Genomic DNA, 21,321 nt, shown 5'->3' with positions numbered 1-21,321 from the left:
AAAAAATCAACAGGGAACTCAGAAAAACTTATTTACCCAGAAGAGTGGGGAAATCCACTACAAAATGGAGTGGTTGAAGCGATGAGGAAACTAGATAAAGATGTGAGGGAGAAGGGAAATAGATGATTAGTTTTAGCTGTGAAAGGAGATGATGCTTGACTGGAACATAAATGCTGGCATTAGTTGGACCAAATGTCCTGTTTGTGTGCTACTTTTGATTTATATTAATAATATGGACTTGGTACAAGAAATTTGCAGTTGACAGGACAGAACTTACAATGTAAGAACTAAGAAAGATAATTGTGGTAACTTGACCACAAAAAGATAGTTGAAATGCATTGTTAATAAAGTTTAAGTTAAATAAAAGTTTACAAAAGAATATGGAGTCAAAACAGGAGCAGCTAGGCTAAACATCAAAATTACAATAACACAATAGAATCAGAGCTAAAAAGTTAAATACCAATACACACAGTAACAACAATTAATGTCACAGCACTTACTGATGACATCAACCATCGGTGTAAATAAGATGCATAATCATAACACTTTTCCCCTCCCTTAATACAGAAATACAATGCAACTAATGCCTGATATGTCTGTTTTCAGGAGTTTTATGACTGCCGTGATCTGCAGTTAACACTGGTGACTCCGTCAACTCCTCCACTTTCATGGCGTAGGGCACTGCCCTCGGTTTGAGGTCATACAAACAATTGAACTAGTGCACGCAATGTATCCTGTTCATCTTTGAATGACATCCTCTCACTTGTGTACTTTATCTCACCCCCAATTCAACTGAATTTTCCTGAGCCAGTAGTCTCGGCCTATTTCTTTATCACTAGGAGCCATGACTTTCTGTTCGTCAACCTCCACAGTAGCATAAATAGGCTCTGCACACCCTCATATTAAACCTGTTGGAATTTCCAAGTGACTGAGGCTTCCTTGCATTTGAAGTTCCTGCACAGCCTTCGACTTTCTCTTAGCACCCGGCCCTTCTTTGCTAAATGCCCCTTGTTGCACTGGTGATAAAACGTCCATGAACTTATAATGGTTTGCAAAGTGTGACTCTTCCCACCTAAAACACTCAACTGTCTTCACCTTTTTACTTATAGCTGTTTTCTTTACTTGGATGCAGTACACCTGCCTGTGTGCTGCCATTGGCCTTCTGAATATCTTTTGCATTATTGGCAGCCATTTCCATGCCCTGAGGAATTTCTGCATCCTTATTAAAAGTGTGTGGCTTCTCCCAGCAAACGCTGCTGAATGCTGTCCTCGTTAATGACACAAACTACTGTCCCGAAGCATGTATTTCAAAACTGTCCCAAATACTCAATGTTCAGAGAGTTGGTGCAATTCAGCACATTTAGCTGCAGATTATCCTGTCTTCTGAAAATGACTATGGGATTTGAAACGTACAATTACTGAGGGCTTAGGATTGTGGTGATTCTGAATGTGTAACGAAATCCGCAAAGGAATATCCCCCGGTTTCAATAGCGTAAATTCCTCACTAGCCTGTAAGTCTTCGTCCCACACATGGAGAACGGAGTGCTTTCTAGCCTTGTCAGCGATCCCATTTGCCAAGAAAAAATGTTCCGACCTTTCCATATATTCAGCCCAGTTCTTGCTCTCTTCCATAAACTCACTGATAGCAGCACCATGGCTATGTTTGAGTCTAACTTATCTCCCATCGGTAAACTTAGCAAAACGTTGTGTTGAACGTGCTGAAACTCATTGTTTTTATCCTCATCGGCAACAGGGTGTGGTAACTTGACTACAAAATGGTGGTCGAAACATTAGGTTATTCATGACGGCCCACCTTCTCAACTTTGCCCCTTGGCAAGGGCAGCACGGTGGATTAGCCCTGCTGCCTCACGGCGCCGAGGTCCCAGGTTCGATCCCGGCTCTGGGTCACTGTCCTTGTGGAGTTTGCACATTCTCCCCGTGTTTGCGTGGGTTTCACCCCCACGACCAAAGATGTGCAGGCTAGATGGATTGGCCACGCTAAATTGCCCCTTAATTGGAAAAAATGAATTGGGTACTCAAAAAAAACTTTGCCCCTTGCCTGAGGTGTGGTGATCCTCAGGTTAAATCACCACCAGTCACCTCTCCCCTTCGAAGGGGAAAGCAGCCTATGGTCATCTGGGACTGTGGTGACTTTACCTAATAGAAAGTTAATTTTCTTTAATAGATTAAAATAATGATGTTTAAAATACACCATGGACTCAAAAACGGGACCAACTAACTTTTAAAAAAAAACAAAACATTTTATTGCGGTATTTATGGTTTTACAACAACGACAAAATAAACAATGTACATGAGTATATAAACAGTGCAAAAAGCCTGCTTCCTCCTTTACAGGTCCCACCTTTATTAACCCCCGACTCTAAGCTAAACTAACCCCCCCCCCCTTCTGCTGACGATTAATTTTCTGCAAAGAAGTCGACGAACAGTTGCCACCTCCGTGCGAACTCTAACAGTGACCCTCTCAAGGCGACTTGATTTTCTCCAGAGAAAGCTAGCCATGTCAGATAGTCAGGTCTCCGACTTCGGGGGCTTTGAGTCCCTCCAAGCCAATAATATCCGTCTCCGGGTTACCAGGGAAGCAAAGGCCAGAACGTCTGCCTCTTTCTCCTCCTGGATTCCCGGATCCTCTGACACCCCGGAAATCGCCACCTCTGGACTCGGTGCCACCCTTGTTTTTAACACCGTGCACATGACATCTGCAATACCTGCCAGAATCCCCTGAGCTTTAGGCATGTCCAAAATACGTGGACATGGTTCGCACCTATCTTCTACCCCAAAGAACCTGCTCATCCAGGCCACTGTTTTGTGAGCCCGGTGAAGGACCTTAAACTATCAGGCTGAGCCTGGCGCATGTTGTGGACGCGTTGACTCTACTCAATGCATCCGCCCAGAGACCATCCTCCATCTCTCCTCCTAACTCCTCTTCCCACTTGGGCTTAAGCTCCTCAGTCTGCGTGTCCTCTGACCCCATGAGTTCCTTATAGATGTCAGAGACCTTCCCTTCTCCCACCCACACTCTGGAAACTATCCCATCTTTCATCCCCCTTGGTGGTAGGAGCGGGAAGGTTGAGACCGGCCAACATAGGAAGTCCCGCACCTGCAGGTACTTGAATTTGTTTCCCCTCGCCAATCTAAATTTCTCCTGCAGCTCGGAAAGCTCCCCTCTATAAACATATCCCCCATCCTCTCAATTCTTGCCCTCTCCGAAACCCCCCGTGGTCCATCCTTCCCGGGGCAAACCGGTGATTATTACAAATTTGAGACCAGACCGATGCTCCCTCCGCTCCCACATGCTTCCTCCATTGCCCCCGACTCTCAGGGCCGCCACCACCACGGGGCTGGAGTACCGTGCCGGCGGGAACTGCAGAGGCGCCGTTATCTATGCCTCCATGCTGGTGCCCTTACATGAGGCCACCTCCATGCCGACCCTCCCCCCACCACCCACTTCCTGATCATGGCTATATTCGCTGCCCAATAATAGTTACTGAAGTTTGGCAGCGCCAGTCCGCCCTCCTCGGCTCCGCTTAAGCATCCCTTTTACTCGCGGGGTCTTGCCCGCCCATACAAAGCCAGTGACCACTCTGCTGACCCGCTTAAAAAAGGACCGCGGAATAAAGATGGAGAAACACTGGAACACAAACAGGAATCTCGGAAGGACCGTCATCTCCACCGTCTGGACCCTCCCAGCTAATGACAACGGGAGCGCGTCCCACCTTCGGAAATCGTCCTTCATTTGGTCTACCAGTCGGGCCAGATTAAGTTTGTGCAACCATTCCCGTGCCACTTGGATGCCTAGATACCTAAAGCTTCCCCCTACCACTCTAAACGGCAGTTCCCGCAGTAGCCTCTCCTGTCCCCTTGCCTGGATCGCAAACATCTCGCTTTTCCCCATATTTAGTTTGTACCCCGAAAACCGGCCAAATTCCCCCAGAATCCTCAATTTCTTCCATCCCCTCTACTGGGTCCGATACATACAGGAGCAGGTGGTCTGCGTAAAGCGAGACTCTGTGTTCCACTCCCCCCGACCAGCCCCTTGAGGCTCTCCGTGCAATTCCCAACGGCTCTTATGGCTAACACGAACAACAGTGGGGAGAGGGGGCATCCCTGTCTCGTCCCCCGATGTAGCCTAAAATAGTCCGATATTGTTCTATTCGTCCGTACGCTCACCACAGGAGCCTGATACAGCAACCTGACCCAGTCAATAAAGCCCCGCCCAAATCCGAACCATCCCAGTCCCTCCCACAGATATTCCTATTCCACTCGATCAAAAGCCTTCTCTGCGTCCATTGCGACCACTACCTCCACCTCCCTACCTTGTGGGGGCATCATGATCGCATTTAGCAACCTTCTTTCATTGGCCACCAACTGCCTTCCCTTAACGAACCCCCGTCTGGTCCTCCCCAATCACGTCCGGAACACAGTCTTCAATCCTAGAGGACAAAATCTTGGCCAGCAGTTTAGCATTCAACAGGGATATCGCCCTATAGGACCCACACAGCTCCGAATCCTTGTCCCACTTCAGGATCAGCGAGATCGTGGCCTGTGATATCATCGGGGGAAGTACCGCTCTCTCCCTTGCCTCATTGAATGTCCTCATCAACAGCGGCCCCAATATCCCAGAGATATTGGGTACCCATCCGGCCCCGGGGCTTTACCCGACTGCATGGTCTTCAGCCCCTTCACGATCTCTTTGATCCCGATCGGGGGCCCCAGCCCTTCTACCAGCTCCCCGTCCACCTTCGGGAAATTCAGCCCCCCCCCCCCGAGGAAGTGCCTCGTCCATTCCGGCCCAGGTGGGGGTTCCGGCCCATACAGCCTTCTATAAACTCCTTAAACGCCTTATTCACCCCTGCTGAGTCTCCCACCAGGTTCCCGTCTCCATCCTTTACTTTCCCTATCTCCCTGGCTGCCTCCCTCTTTCTAAGCTGCTATGCAAGCATTCTGCTGGCCTTCTCTCCCTGCTCATAAATCGCCCCCCTCGCCTTTCTCAGCTGCTCTACCGCCGAACTCCGCCTGTAGCCTCCCCCGTTCCCTTAAAAGCCCTGCCTCTGGGGTCTCTGCATACTTCCTGTCGACCTGTAGTATCTCCTTTACCAGTCGGTCCGTCTCTGCCCTGTCTACCTTCACCGTGAGGGCCCGTATTGACATCAGCTCCCCTCTAACCACCGCCTTCAATGCCTCCCAAACCACCACTGCCGAAATCTCTCCCATGTCATTGACCTCCAGGTAATTCTAAATACATTTCCTCAACCACCCGCACACCTCCTCGTCCGCTAAAAGTCCCATGTCTAACCTCCAGTGCGGGCGCTGGGACCAGCTAACTTAACATCCAAATAAAAGTAACAGAATAGAATTATAACTAACAGCAGTTAAATACGAATATTCACAGGTAACAACAATTAATTACGTCACAGCACTTTTTAATAAATAAATTTAAAGTACCCAATTCCTTTTTCCCCCGAATTAAGGGGCAATTTAGCATGGCCAATCCACCTACCTTGCACATCTTTGGGTTTAAGGTGAGACCCACACAGACGCAGTGGAGAATGTGCGAACTCCACTCCGGCAGCAACCCGGGGCTGGGGTCGAACACGGGTCCTCAGCGCCACGAGAGCAGTGCTAACCACTGTGCCGCCCTACAGCACTTACAGATGACATCAGCAATAGATTTAAATAAGATGCATAATCATAACACAGTATAACAACAATAATCTTTGAGGACATAGACAAGAGTGGTTGGTGTATTGTGCAGATACATGGCAAATTAAATTCATTGCCGAAAGTATGAGGTGGAAGAATGAACCATTTACATTTATGTAACACCTTTAATGCAATGGAATGCCCCAAGGCGCATCATAAAACAAAGTATGACACCAAGAGATATGTCAGCTGACCAAAAGCTTGGCCATGAAGAGTTCAGATCGAGTTAAGGCTCTGCTCCATCTAGCCTTTGTGGTAGCTGGTGTGCAATGGCCATTCCACGTTAAAACAACTCATGCACAGGCACCTTCCAGCCCTTAAAATGAAGCTCAGGACCTGGAACGTCATGATCCTCATGGACAATCTTAACTGTGACAGACCAGAATGGCGACTGTTAGCATTGCACAGGAGCTCAGGCATTTCAACAATGATATCGCTCCAAGTGAGACCCGGAGGGCAAGGAATGCCAACTCAATTACACATTCTTCTGCAAAGGTAAACCAGAAGAAGATCGCCACCTCCACGGGGTTGACTTCACCATTAAAAACAAACTAGCTGGCTGTCTCGGACTCTCCTTGCAGAATGAAGGAACGCCTTATAATCCTTCAACTCATGCTAGCCCCTTGTCTGCGTGGGTCTCACCCCCACAACCCAAAGATGTGCAGGGTAGGTAGATTGGCCACACTAAATTGCTCCTTCATTGGAAAAAAAGAATTGGGTACTCTAAATTTATAAAAAAGGAAATAAAAATGTTGGAATCGAAAATAGATCAGGAACTCAGGACTTTAAACAGCTAAACCACCCTATTCTGAAGATTACGATAATGCATATCCAGTCATGAATTCAGATGCCAAGAATTCCAAGTAGTCATTCTTTTGGCCCAGGTGTAACTGTAATACTAATTACCTTGGTGACACAAATAACAAACCACACAAGTTGTTAGACTGAAGAATTTATTAAATAAAACATAGCAAGCCAGTCCTTCACAATGTTAATTTGATTATGTGAAGTACAATATGACAATTTATAAGAATCTTTCTTTAATTTGGGTTATGTATAGTGCATTTAGTCCATGGACTCATAATTCATTATTGCACACTTAATTCAGGTCACACTTAATTTAGGGCCTGACTACAACAAGACATGCAAAGATTTTTTTTCCAGCAGGCAAATATTGCCCATGAAAAGTGAGTAGAGGAAAGCAAGAATGTGGGTTAAGACTGGAATGCAGTCGAATTGTGTTGTGGCCATCACACCCCTTGTATTAGATTGAAACAAAATACAATATTGTACCTACAGGCCTAAATTAAAATAAATGTATAAAATTAAAAATACAACTTTATACACATCTTAAAATATATTACTTAGCTTTAATTAAACATTCTGCAAATAGTTATCAACATTCTCATAGAAACGTCATCTTGAAAGACGATTTGTTAAATCCTTCACACTGTAGTCTTCAATTATCTATTTGCAATTCATGTAGTGAATGGCAATTTACACACAAGTTGAATGCCTGCTGTGGGGAAACTCATGGCTCAAGAAATACATGGGGACAAAATATACAGAAAAGACAAATTATAATAGCCAATAGCATAGTGGCACCAAAGCACAAGTAACATTGAAATTTCAGCAGACCTTATATAGAAACATCACATACAAAATAAAGGCTCAGGATGGACACCCATTTTCTCACAGCAGGGAATCTAGAGAAAACCTGGCTTTGAAACAAAACTGACATTTTGAGTTGGCCTACATGACAGATTTCCTTATGCAACATTTCTATACCTTCCCCTTCCTTCATTCAGAAAAACTGCTACCGGGAGCTTCTTCATTAGTTATTTCCAGTAATTTTTAAAAAAGTTAAAGCTTTTAATGTGAACCCATAAAAGTTCGCAAGGAAAGTGCCTTCTCAATTACAGAAGCAGCAAGAGCCTCACATCATTTGCTCATATTTTGCAAACCACACCACCAAACAGTAGATCCATTGTGATTAGTTAGAGTATGATTGGCCAATTACTGAACATGTTCAACTGTCAGTGAAGGACACATTTTACAAGCCCTAACAATGCTATAAAAGTAGTTGAGTTTAAAAAAAAAACGAATTTCACAAAAATTGGAATAAGTGGTCTGATGTTACTTAACATGTTTTCTTATATAAAAATTCTGACTCTGTTTATATTTATGAGGGACCTGTCTCTGTTGAGATGTTTCTACCATGCACTAGAATGATTGTGAGGGGGGAAAAAACCCGACTAGAACTAAGTGCCTTGCTCTTAAATACCATCCACTATTATGTAGAGCACTCTTACTGTATCATCTAAGGATTAAGTTTGTGATATCACTGCCAGGTCATAGAAATGTAATCTGCAGTGGTTAATAGCACTGTTCTATACATTACAACATTTTTAAGGAATTGTAACACTTTTTATAAACCATAAATGTAAAACTTGAAAAATATACTTTTATATTATTTATCACAGTGGTTGTCACATAATCCTATAATTCCTCCCTCTTGCACAGACACACCAAGCAAAAGTGGATTATTTCAGGAGCTGGGTGATCATGTTATTTTTGATCATGTGAACTAATAGGGAGATGTCAAAGAGTTGAAGAAAGTATCTTGTGCAGCTAAATTACTCCTGAATTGGGCAAAAGGGATGTGTCAATTTATAATGTGCATCGAATGAACAGTGAAATGTAAGTCGTGCAAAGTAATTTACCACACAATCTACAAATTACCATCCAGATAAAAAGGGGACAACAATGATCTTGCTCGCAGACGCAAACTTACCAGATTTTGTGTGCAGACTGTCAGCAGAACCCATTAGTCAATAAAAGAGGATGCAGTTGCAAATACACTTCTAATGATAAATCACCACAAAGCAATGAGCTGCAAGTATCCAAGAGCAATTTACCTAAAATTAGCAATTATAGACCAGCTTTGTCATTTTAGTGATGCGTTATACTGTACTTTATAAATACTCAGACCCAACAAGGCAATCATGCATCCATTCTGCAGCTGCATCAGGCAACTATTCATTTATCTGAAATCGTCTCTCAGACCTATGAGAACCTGGCTCAACTGAAGCATTTTGGGGCAAACAAGTCATTTACAAGTACAATTACAAATATATGTCTGGGCTTTTATTTTCTTGGAATGGCCTAGATGATAAATGGGCTATAACAGTATTAGCTGTTAACAATATACATAGAGAGAGAGAGAGAGTCATACTGCACATACGGAGTACAACAAATTGCAAGTATTCCTGGAAAGTATAGTGGTACGAATGATCCAAAAGACAGATGGTACAGCTGAAAGCACATGAACAGCAACTTCATAATACTGTAAACATAAAACTTTCGTACATCACAGTCGTTCAGCAACATCTGTTGGTGTCTCCCTTGAAGGCCACACTGTGGATGAACGTGGGTCCATGGCAGAATGCATTATCGGAACATACACATCATCCATATTTGGCATAACGAAAATCTTCTGCAAAATTCAATAAGAAATGTAACTGTTAGAATTCTATTAACACTCCAATGTCCATCACATTGCTATGCACATTTAAAAGTATCCAATGTCACCTCAATGTGAAGTGGGGAAGGCAGAAGAAACAACGGCTAGCAGCAAATAAGGCCATAGTACAAAAAAAACTGTGTGTAAAAATGTTAGAAGGACATGTCGAAAGATTCTGTATCTGAATGACAGGAGCATTTGGAATAAGGTAGACGAATTAACACCGGAAATTGGTATACATTGGTACAATATGATTGCAATTACTGGAGGCTGACAGAGGCTGGGAACTGAATATCCAAGGGGATTCGATATTTAGGAAGGACGGGCAAAATGGAAACGGAGGTGGTGCGGCGTTTAGTTCAGGGTGAAATCAATGCAATAGTGAAAGAGGATATTTGTTCAGAAAATCTAGATGTACAATCAGTCTGGGTGGTGTTAAGAAGCAACATGGGGAGGTAAACAGTGGTGGGAGTTATCAATGGGCCTCCAAACAGTAGTGGTAAAGGTAGGGGATGGCATTGAATAGGAAATTAGAGATGCACGTAATAAGGGTACTACAGTAATCATGGGTTACTTAATCTATAAAAAGATTGGGCTAACCAAATTAGCTGTGGCGGATGAATTCCTGGAGTGTGACAAGATTTTTTTTTAGGAATGAATGTATGCATTGCAACGGTTATACATTCCTTTCTGCTGCAAAAACACAAGAAAACAGCCCAACCATGACTTAGAAAATAAAATTATGGATAGTATTCGATCCAAAGAGGAAACGTTTAAGTTGCTAGAACAAGTAGCAAGCATGAGGATTAGTAGCAGTTCAGAATTCAGTAAAAGTGGACAAGGAGATTGACTGAGAGAAGAAAAATAGAGTATGAGAGTAAACTTGCAACTAACATAAAGCAGACTGTAAAAGATTTTCTAAGTATGTAAAAAAGAATAAGATTAGTGAATACAAATGTAGGTCCCTTACAGTCTAAAACAGGATAATTTATTATGGGGAACAAAGAACAACTAGATTGATTCCAGAGATGAGGGGTTATGATCGAACGGTGGAGCAGACTCGATGGGCCGAATGGCCTAATTCTGCTCCTATATCTTCTGAACTATTTTAGTTCAGTCTTCATGGGGGAAGACACGAGTAAATTCACAGAAATACTAAGGAATCAAGAGTCTAGTGAGAATGAAGAATTGAAAGAAATTAGTATTACTAAAAATCGTGCTGGAGAAATCAATGGGACTGAGAAGTTTGTAATTCCCAGTTTTCTCCCTCCTGTTTTAAATAGCTGGGTTACATTCGCCACCCTCCAGTCTGCTGGGTCTGTTCCAGAATCTATAGAATTTTGGAAGATAACAACCAACATATCTACTATTTCTATGGCCAGCTCCTTTAGTACCCTGGGATGTAGATTATTAGGGCCTCGGGATTTATTGATTCCAGAGATGAGGGGTTTGTTGTATGAAGAGAGATTGAGAAGTAGTTTCTCCTCAACTCCGTTTTAAATTTGCTTCCTCTTTTCCCAAGACTATGACCTCTTGTTCTAGATTGCCCCACAAGAGGAAGCATCCGCTTCACGCATGCTTTATACATACCTTTTATCATCTTGTATACCTCAATTTCATCTCACTTCATTCTTCTAAACTCTCGAGAGTATAGGCCTAAACTGTTCAATCTTACAGACCGTTCAGCCTAACATCAGTACTGAGAAAATGCTACAGTCTATTATAAAGGGTATGATATCAGTTCACTTCGGAAATATCAATGGAATAAGGCGATTAATGAAAAGGAAATCATGTTTGACAAACCTACTGGTGTTTTTGAGGACGTAACTAGTAGAATAGAGAAGGGATGTGATGTATTTAGATTTTTAGAAAGCTTTTGATGCAGTCCCACATAAAAGGATAGTGTGCAAAGTTAAAACGCATGGGATTGGGGATAATGGCATGAATTGAGAATTGACCATCTCCAATAAGACAGAATCAAACCATCTCACCTTGACATTCAATGACATTACCATCACTGAATCCCCCGCTATCAACATACCGGTGGTTAACATTGACCAGAAACTGAACTGGACTAGCCATATAAATACTGGGGTACAAGAGCAGGTCAGAGGCTAGGAATACTGCAGCGAGTAACTCACATCCTGACTTCCCAAAGCCTGTCCACCATCTACAAGACACAAGTCAGGAGTGTAATGGAATACTTCCCACTTGTGTGGATGAGTGCAGCTCCAATAACACTCTAGAAGCGCCACACCATCCAGGACAAAGCCGCCCACTTGATTGGCACTCCTTCCACAAACATTAACTCCCTCCATCACCAACGCACAGTAGCAGCAGTGTATCTACAAGATGCACTGCAGTAACTCACCATGGATCCATAGGCAGCACCTTCCAAACCCACAACCATTACCATCTAGGACAAGGGCCGCAGACACCTGGGAACACCACCTGCAAGTTCTCCTGCAAGCCATCCACCATCCTGACTTGGAAATTTATCGCCCTTCCTTCACTGTCATTGAGTCAAAATCCTAGAACTCCCTCCATAACAGCACTGTATCTACACCACATGGACTGCAGCGGTTCAAGAAGGCAGCTCACCAACACCTTTGCAAGGGAAATTAGGGATGGGCAACAAATGCTGATCTAGCCATATCTCATAAAAATGAATTTTAAAAAGGTTTCTTACCTGGAACTCTTGTTCAAGTTTCTTTTCAATCCAGTCAGTTACATGTGCAAAAGTGACTTCACGCTCACCCAATTTGGGCCGAGCTTTTAATTCTAGGTGTGGTGGTCTTCGGAAACCATACCTTTGAACAAGAATTACACATCTCATCAGACAACTTCAGGGACTTTAAAGGAAAATACTAAACCAGCTAATGGATTTATCAGCATTGCAGAACTTAAATCCACAGAAAAGCAACAGGCCACAACAACAATTAACACAAAGAGAAATGTACTTCAGCTAATATACTGATAAGGCTCAAGTTAAACAGGTACTTAGTTTGCAAACTTCTCATAATTCATAACAAAAGTTTAAACTTCCAGCTTTACCAGGCAATTCCATCCCCACCCATGCCAAACCGGTGCCAGCATCCGCAAACCTCCCCCTCACTATGCCGGCATCCGCAAACCTCCCCATCACGATGCCGGCATCCGCAAACCTCCCCATCACGATGCCGGCATCGGAAAACCTCCCCATCACGATGCCGGCATCCGCAAACCTCCCCATCACGATGCCGGCATCCGAAAACCTCCCCATCACGATGCCGGCATCCGAAAACCTCCCCATCACGATGCCAGCATCTTAAAACCTCCCCATCACGATGCCAACATCCAAAAACCTCCCCATCACGATGCCGGCATCCGAAAACCTCCCCATCACGATGCCAGCATCTTAAAACCTCGCCATCACGATGCTGCCATCCGAAAACCTCGCCATCACGATGCCGGCATCCGAAAACCTCCCCATCACGATGCTGCCATCCGAAAACCTCGCCATCACGATGCCGGCATCTGAAAACCTCCCCATCACGATGCCGGCATCCGAAAACCTCCCCATCACGATGCCAGCATCTTAAAACCTCGCCATCACGATGCTGCCATCCGAAAACCTCGCCATCACGATGCCGGCATCCGAAAACCTCGCCATCACGATGCTGCCATCCGAAAACCTCGCCATCACGATGCCGGCATCTGAAAACCTCGCCATCACGATGCCAGCATCTGAAAACCTCCCCATCACGATGTCGGCATCTGAAAACCTCCCCATCACGATGTCGGCATCTGAAAACCTCCCCATCACGATGCCGGCATCTGAAAACCTTCTCCCCACGTAACCGGAATCCGCAACCCTGTCTCCCATACCAATATCTGTACTGCTGCTGTGCAGAGAGACCTGGGTGTGCTAGTGCATGAGTCGCAAAAAGTTGGTTTACAGGTGCAATATGTGATTAAGAAGGAAAATGGAATTTTGTCCTTGATTGCTAGAGGGATGGAGTTTAAGACTGGGGAGGTTATGCTGCAATTGTATAAGGTGTTAGTGAGGCCACACCTGGAGTATTGTGTTCAGTATTGGTCTCCTTACTTGAGAAAGGACGTACTGGCACTGGAGGGTGTGCAGAGGAGATTCACTAGGTTAATCCCAGAGCTGAAGGGGTTGGATTACGAGGAGAGGTTGAGTATACTGGGACTGTACTCGTTGGAATTTAGAAGGATGAGGGGGGATCTTATAGAAACATATAAGATTATGAAGGGAATAGATAGGATAGATGCGGGCAGGTTGTTTCCACTGGCGGAAAGCAGAACTAGGAGGCATAGCCTCAAAATAAGGGGAAGTAGATTTAGGACTGAGTTTAGGAGGAACTTCTTCACCCAAAAGGTTGTGAATCTATGGAATTCCTTGCCCAGTGAAGCAGTAGAGGCTCCTTCATTAAATGTTTTTAAGATAAAGATAGATAGTTTTTTGAAGAATAAAGAGATTAAGGGTTATGGTGTTCGGGCCGGAAAGTGGAGCTGAGTCCACAAAAGATCAGCCATGATCTCATTGAATGGTGGAGCAGGCTCGAGGGGCCAGATGACCTACTCCTGCTCCTAGTTCTTATGTTCTTATGTACTCTCCCCACCATAATAGCGACATTCATTGTCTGCCTCCACCATCAGTATCTGAAATATAAAGAAAGAAATAGGGGTTGTGGCCATCATGTTCCTTGAACCTGCTCTGCTCATTCAATGAGATCACGCCTGATTTTCAACGCCATCTCCACTTTCCTGCCCTATTTCTTGCTTCCTTGATCTGACAATCTCAGTGTTCAACATACCATTTGCTTTCCCAACTGTTTTGTGCAGTTGATGTTAAGGCCTTTTTGATTCCAGACCCACTCTTTTTTTAATTTTTAGAGTACCCAATTATTTTTTCCCCCCCAAGAGGCAATTTAGCGTGGCCAATCCACCTACCCTGCCCAGCTTTGGGTGTGGGGGTGAAACCCACGCAGACAGGCAGAGAATGTGCAAACTCCACACAGACAGTGACTCAGGGCCAGGATTCAAACCCAGGTCCCAGCACCGTAGTCAGCAGTGCTAACCACTGTGCCACATGCCACCCTATTCCAGAACCCCTCTTAACTGCCCTCTGAAATGTCTGAGCAAGCCACTCCATTGTATCAACAACTGCTACAATGGTTCAAGGGTGGCATGGCAGCTCACCCCATCTTCCTAAGGGTAATTCCTGAAGTCCTGAAAGATGTGCTGTTAATTGAATTGGACATTCTGAATTCTCCTTCTGTGCAACCGAACAGGCTCCGGAGTGTGGCGCTAGGGGTTTTTCACAGTAATTTCATTGCAGTGTTAATGTAAGCCTACTTGTGACACTTGTGGAAGATGGTGCCAGAGCGTGGAGACTCTCTGCGAGCTCTCTCACACAGACCCTCTTCTTACATCTCCTATAATCTCTTTAAAAACCTAATTCTAGCACTAATCTCTCTTTTATGTTCTCTTGCAGATTTGAAAATCCTCAGAGGCCCGTGGACTGGATCACATGACCCGACTTGACCCGACCCGGCAGGACTCCTCCAACGACCCAACCTGGAAGTTGACAAGGTCCAAATCGGATGTCCGACCCCGACTTGGGCCCGACCCGGCCAAAGAACAGCCCCGACTGCCAATCCAGCCGCCGGAGCACCAAACCCGGTACCCGACCACGAGACCAGGCCCGACCCGGAGAGGCCCACCCAGCGACCGGACCCAGAGAGGCCCGCCCAGCAAACCGACTTACCGGAGGATGGAAGGAAGAATCCATGTGGAGGCCCAACCAGGCCTACTCCAAGACTCGACTCCAGGAGCGCCCGACCAGACCATCAATGCTGGAACAGAACATGGGAACCACCCAACCTGACCCAGGAAGCCCCTGCCTGCGACCCAAACCGGATTAAAAAAACCCCAAAGCAGCAGCGACCCCACGCAAGGTCCCAAACGCGTCGCAAGGTGGACCCATCCTCTCAGAACGCCGGGGTCCAACCAGATCGCAAACATGCCTCTGCAGCAATCCCAAAATCGCAACCAGTGCCCAGGACCCTGCCAGACACGACCCTGAAAACAAAAACAGCAGTTCAGCTCCCGCCAGACGCAACCACCTACCTTCCACAATGTCAGACTTCTCCCATCGGATCCTGGGACCATCCAGAACCAGCCACCAAGGAAGCGAGGGAAACGCAGGTGAGACTAAAGCCACGCGGTTTCAAGACTCCTCTGCCCAGCATACTCTTGGCAAACCTCCAAGCGATCGAAAACAAGCTGGATGAACTTAACACAAGACTTACCTCTCAGAGGGAAGTAAGAGACTGCTGTGTGCTCTGTTTCACAGAGCCATGGCTCACCCCCACCTCACCGGACTGTGCCATACAACCTGAAGGCTTCTCAATTCACTGGACAGACCGAACAGTGTCATCAGGCAAAGCAAAGGGTGGAGGGGTTTGCCTCCTCATCAACTCCTTGTAGTGCTCGGATGTGGCAACCATGGTGACCCACTGCTCCCCAGACCCCAAATACCGGACCGTGAAGTGCCGCCCCTACAACCTTCCACGGGAGTTCACTGCAGCCATTATTACAGCGGTCTACATCCCACTCCAGGCAGAAGTGAAGGCAGCGCTGCACGAATTGTACACAGCTATAAATAACAATGAAACAGACCACCCTGAGGCCTTGTTCATTGTGGCTGGAGACTTCAACAAGGCCAACCTCAAGAGTGTACTGTCAAAATTCCACATCTCCTGTCCCACCAGGGGCGACAATACTCTCAACTACTGCTGCACAAAAATCAAGGGCGCCTACCGATCCATCCCCCGACCGCATTTGGGAAATTTGGACCTTCGCCCGGCATACAGGTAGAAACTTAAGCGGGAGAATCCAGTTAAGATGATCGTGCAGTGCTGGTCCAAGGAAACAGAATAGTTCCTACGTGAATGCTTGTTGTTAGTGGATGATTGACAGCTCCAAATTCCTAGGTGTGCACATCAACAATCTGTCCTGGTCCACCCACATCGATGCTATAATCAAGAAAACACAACAGCGCCTATACTTTCCCAGGATACTAAAGACATTCAGCATGTTCACATTGACTCTTACCAACTTTTACAGATGCACCATATAAAGCATCGTATCTGCCTGCATCACAGCCTGGTATGGCAACTGCTCGGCCCAAGACATAAGAAACTACAGAGAGTCTGAACACAGCCCAGTCCATCACACAGCCCCGCCTCCTATCCACTGACTCCATCTACACCTCCTGCTGCCTTTGGAAAGAGGGCAGCATAATCAAAGACCCCTCCCACCCAGCTTATTCATTCTTACAACTTCTTCCAACAGGCAGGAGATACAAAAGTCTGAGAACATGCACTAACAGATTCAAAAACAGCTTCTTCCCTGCTTTTACCAGACTCCTAAACAACCCTCTTATGGATGGATCTGATCCCTTCACACATCTTCTCTATTGAGTAGAACTGTACTCCTGTATGCTTCACCCGATGCTTGTGTCTATGTATTTACATTGTGTATTTTATGTTTGCCCGATGTTTTTTCTTTTCATGTGGGGAATGATCTGTCTGAGCTGTACGCTGAACAATACTTTACACTATACCTCAGTACACGTGAAAATAAACAAATCCACTCCAATCAAATAATAAAAATTATTTTTAAAATATTTGTTCATGGGAAGTGGGCGTCGCTGGGGCCAGCATTTATTGCCCATCCCTAATTGCCCTGGAGGGGGCAGTTAAGAATCAACCACATTGCTGTGGGTCTGGAGTCACATGTAGGCCAGACCAGGTAAGGACGGCTGATTTCCTTCCCTAAAGGACATTAGTGAACCAGATGGGTTTTTAACGACAATCGGCAATGGTTTCATGGCCATCATTAGACTTTTAATTCCAGATTTTTATTGAATTCAAATTTCACCCTCTGCCGTGGCGGTATTCGAACCCAGATCCCCAGAGCATTACCCTGGGGTTCTGGTTTACTAGTCCAGTGACAATATCACTGCACCACCGCCTACCCTATTATTCAGGATGAGCGATAAATATTGTCCTTGCCATTGTCATCCATATCTCATGAATGAATAAAACATTAAAAGCAGCACTGCATTTCCCTCCCTCCGATGACAGCATTCCAGTTAGGAATAGGAATAGTACAAACTCCAGCTTCTATATAAAATTATATTAAGCAAAGGATTCAGGCATGTCAGTAATGAATGAAGTCATACATTGTACAGCAGGCAAAGGAAAACGGCAACCTATGTTTTCTTACATATTTAGCGATCCCATCACTTCAAAAATGTCTAAAATATTTCACTCTGTTGGGTTAACGAAGTAGTGGATAACTGCCTATAAAACTGTATTTTAAGCTTTGCAGAACCAGAGTGCAATGCCATTGAAATTTGTAATAATATAATAGCTTATTGTCAGATAGGCTTCAATGAAGTTACTGTGAAAAGCCCCTCGTCGCCAAATTCCGGCGCCTGTTCGGGGAGGCTGGTACGGGAATTGAACCACTAGGGGCTGGTTTAGTATAATGGGCTAAACAGCTGGCTTGTAACGCAGAACAATGCCAGCAGCGCGGGTTCAATTCCCGTACCAGCCTCCCCGAACAGGCGCCGGAATTTGGCGACGAGGGGCCTTTCACAGTAACTTCATTGAAGCCTATCTATGACAATCAGCTATTATATTATTATTGAAATTGTAACAGCCTGCCCATACCATATTCTGTCAGTAGGTGGAGGTGGAATATTCACAGCTAGTGTTCCTTTACACTCCTGAACCTCTACTGTTAACAGCAGTGGTGTATTCGAGACCTCTTCAATTTTCTTCTTAATAAATTCCGTTTCTGTGGCTTTCTGGAAATACTTTGACTTTGTAATCTTATCCACAAGTCTCATTATCTTGCTTGGTCGATGTCCTCCCACGTATCTGCAGGTGGAAAATAGTTAATAATTCTTGTCATTGAACATTCTACGTATTTATGTTTTGTTTAATTCCATGGGTAATGGACATTTCTAAGTAATGGTTTTCTCATGCATTGAATATTCATGGAGCTTTACAGATTAATTCTGAAATTCAATTGTGTTGATGAATTACTGATGGTGCAGAATTATGTTGAAAAGCAAATAAAGTACACCATGAATGTTGATGTTCGTGTACACCTTTAACTCAAACAAACCGAGAATGTATCTCTTCTACTACACCTGTACTGACTGTTTTAAAACTAGTAAAATAGAATAGATTTGGAAATGCAGCAGTCAGTTGGTACTGTGGAGTGTAAACTATTACAGCACATAAACATTAGTGTTATTATGAGAATGCAGGTGTACCTTTACCAATGTTTTCTGCAACCATAATCACCTTTATTAAGAGAAATAGGATGCTGCCACGATCCACATAGAGCAAATCATATTACCGTAATCAGAAACCTAAACATCTTAACCAGGATCTTATTACACATTGTAAGATAGGCAGAAAGCATACACTGCTTTGGAGAAGCAGGGTTTGGGGTTTGTTGCTGAAATGTTTCACATAAAACTTTCTCACTTCCACCAAACAGTGCGTGTGTGTCAGATGTCTGGTGGGGTGTGGGGGTAGAGAAGGTTGTTGTCCTGGCAGTGCACTATCCAACAGCTGCCCACAGTGTTGCAGGACAGGCTGCCTCCTTTCAATCTCAGTTAGAAGCAATACATGGGGCAAGGAGAAGTGAAAGTAAATGTAATTAAACAAACAAGATATGCTAAATTGTTTTAAAGCTATCCATTATCCCAAAGGTATAGAGTTGGGAGAGGATATGGAGGAGGGGTTCTGGTGTGAGGTGCTCTGGAGAGTGAACACCTCCACCTCATGTGCGAGGTTGGGGCTGATACAGCTGAAGGTGATATATAGAGCACACCTCACGAGGGCAAAGATGAGCCAATTCTTTGAAGGGGTAGAAGATGTGTGTGAACGTTGCGGGAGGGGCCCCGCAAATCACGTTCATACGTTTTGGTCTTGTCCAAAACTGGAGGATTACTGGAAGGAGGTTTTTAGGGTAATCTCTAAAGTGGTGCACGTGAAACTGGACCTGGGCCCCCGGGAGGCCATATTCGGGGTGTCGGACCAGCCAGGGTTGGAAACGGGTGCAGAGGCAGATGTTGTAGCCTTCGCCTCGCTGATCGCCCGAAGACGGGTCCTGTTGGGATGGAGAGCAACCTCGCCACCCTGTGCCCTGGCGTGGTGGGGGGACCTGTTGGAATTCTTGACTCGTTAAGTTTGAATTGAGGGGAAGGATGGAGGGTTCTATAATTCATGGGCGTTATTCATTATGCGCTTTCAAGAATTGGATAACATCGACCATTGCGGGGGGGGGGGGGGGGGGGGGGGGGGAGGAGGAGGAGAGAGAGAGAGAGAGAGACTGTGTGTGTGTTAATGGTGACTATGGGTGATTCCGGATTCCTTTTTGTTAGTTGTTTATGTTAACATGCGGGCAGCTGTTTGGGGGTTTGGCGGGAGGATGGGATTGTTGTTGTTGATATGGGGATTGACATTATTTGTTACTGATTATTGGTTATTGTTGGTACGTGCAAATCTGGGAGAAAATGTAAAAAAGGAGAATAAAAATATTTAATATCCCACAGTTCAAAAAATGTCTCTCTTCTAATTAGTGGAAGAAAAATCAGCAATTCTTTCAGAGCAATGGAATTAATAAAATAAATAATTTGATGGGTAGTGTTCACTCTCCAAGAGATATACTAGTATAGAACACTTCTAGTGTCTGGTTAAATGTCACAGAATTTCAGTGATTTTAATATTATTTTCAATCTCAATTCACCAAGCATTGTAATCATTATTAAAAGACATGTTGCATAGCCAGCCATAATTCCGGTCCTTGGTTTAGGATTGTGGTGTCACTGTTATAATCGCAAAATGGACTTTCAATTGTTTTAAAATTAGACTCAATTTAGAACCTAAACAATTAGAATAAAAGATAAACTTATTCTATGTTATGACAAAAATAAACATTTAGATCAATTAAATGCACACTTAAATTACTTTACAATGTACAATAAAGTACTTCATACCCTTCTGCAGCGGCTGCGAATGTCTTATCTCCTCCCAGTACATCTTGTGCATCTTCTTCATCTGAAGATCCAGCACTTGAGGACTCCTCATCACTATCAGCAAGACAATAGGCTTTTGGTCTACTCCTACATGAGGAGCATTGGAGGAGAAAGAAAAGCCGATTCAAACAATCATCCTATTCCGTATTGTTTTTTTATAAAGATTAAATCAATTATGATCATGCAGGGGAAAGCTAAAAAAGGTATTATAAAAACATTTTTTTTTGCTCCCAGAAGCTGAATTTTATTTAGATCCCAAAAGGTTTACCAACTGCTACAGTGGTGGAAATTTATATTTTCTGAAGCTACCCAACCTTGTATTTAAAAAACATGCAAATAGAGAGCTCCCTGTAAAGAAATCACCACATTTTTTCAAACTAAAAGAAATTTTTAAAGATGTATTGTTTCTTTTCTCCTTCCCTAACTTTCCTCCATTGACATAATTCTTCCGAAGGTTGTCACTCATAGATCATAGAATTTTACAGTGCAGAAGGAGGCCATTTGGCCCATCGAGTCTGCATCAGCCCATGGAAAGATCACCCTACCCAAGCCTACACCTCCACCCTATCCCTGTAACCCGTCGAACCTTTTTGGACACCAAGGGCAATTTAGCATGGCCAATCCACTTAACCTGCACATCTTTGGACTCGTGTGGGGTAACTTTAATCAGCAGCAGCCCTTCAGTACCTCGCCTAGAGGCAGACTTACAATGCCTAGGCTTGGGACCCCAACCAATTTGACGGGAGTGGGGGGGTGAGGAGGAGCGACCATGCTGGCCGGTGTCTGTGGGTTGTTCTTGGGTACCAACCAGAGCCTGATAGCTCTGCATTTGCTGATAGGCTCTTTTAGTTGGCAATGCAGAGCATCATCAGACTCTGACTGTCGAGTCTCTGAAGAGTGGAAGAATACTGACCCGAAATTGTTGAGGTGACTAGGAGGGAGAGAG

The 21,321-nt window shown here is 44.5% G+C and overlaps 1 protein-coding gene across 4 annotated transcripts in view; it reads right to left on the bottom strand.

Moving 5' to 3' along the window:
* Positions 1–6,657: 6,657 nt before the first annotated feature.
* tex2 (testis expressed 2) overlaps positions 6,658–21,321 on the bottom strand; it is a 128,657-nt gene continuing 113,993 nt past the window's right edge. For 3 of the 4 annotated variants that reach the window (XM_072483756.1, XM_072483755.1, XM_072483754.1), the window contains 4 exons: positions 20,337–20,462; positions 17,992–18,201; positions 11,934–12,054; positions 6,658–9,217 (listed from right to left, as the gene is read on the bottom strand). In XM_072483756.1, the coding sequence (XP_072339857.1) occupies positions 9,092–9,217; positions 11,934–12,054; positions 17,992–18,201; positions 20,337–20,462 (583 nt within the window). In that variant the 3' untranslated portion in view covers positions 6,658–9,091. The remainder of the gene's footprint in view (positions 9,218–11,933; positions 12,055–17,991; positions 18,202–20,336; positions 20,463–21,321) is intronic. The other variant, XM_072483757.1, reaches the window with a different exon arrangement.

This window comes from Scyliorhinus torazame, chromosome 18 (assembly GCF_047496885.1).
Source record: "Scyliorhinus torazame isolate Kashiwa2021f chromosome 18, sScyTor2.1, whole genome shotgun sequence".
NCBI classification, from domain to species: domain Eukaryota; kingdom Metazoa; phylum Chordata; class Chondrichthyes; order Carcharhiniformes; family Scyliorhinidae; genus Scyliorhinus; species Scyliorhinus torazame.
This window is presented reverse-complemented; position numbering and strand designations above follow the sequence as displayed.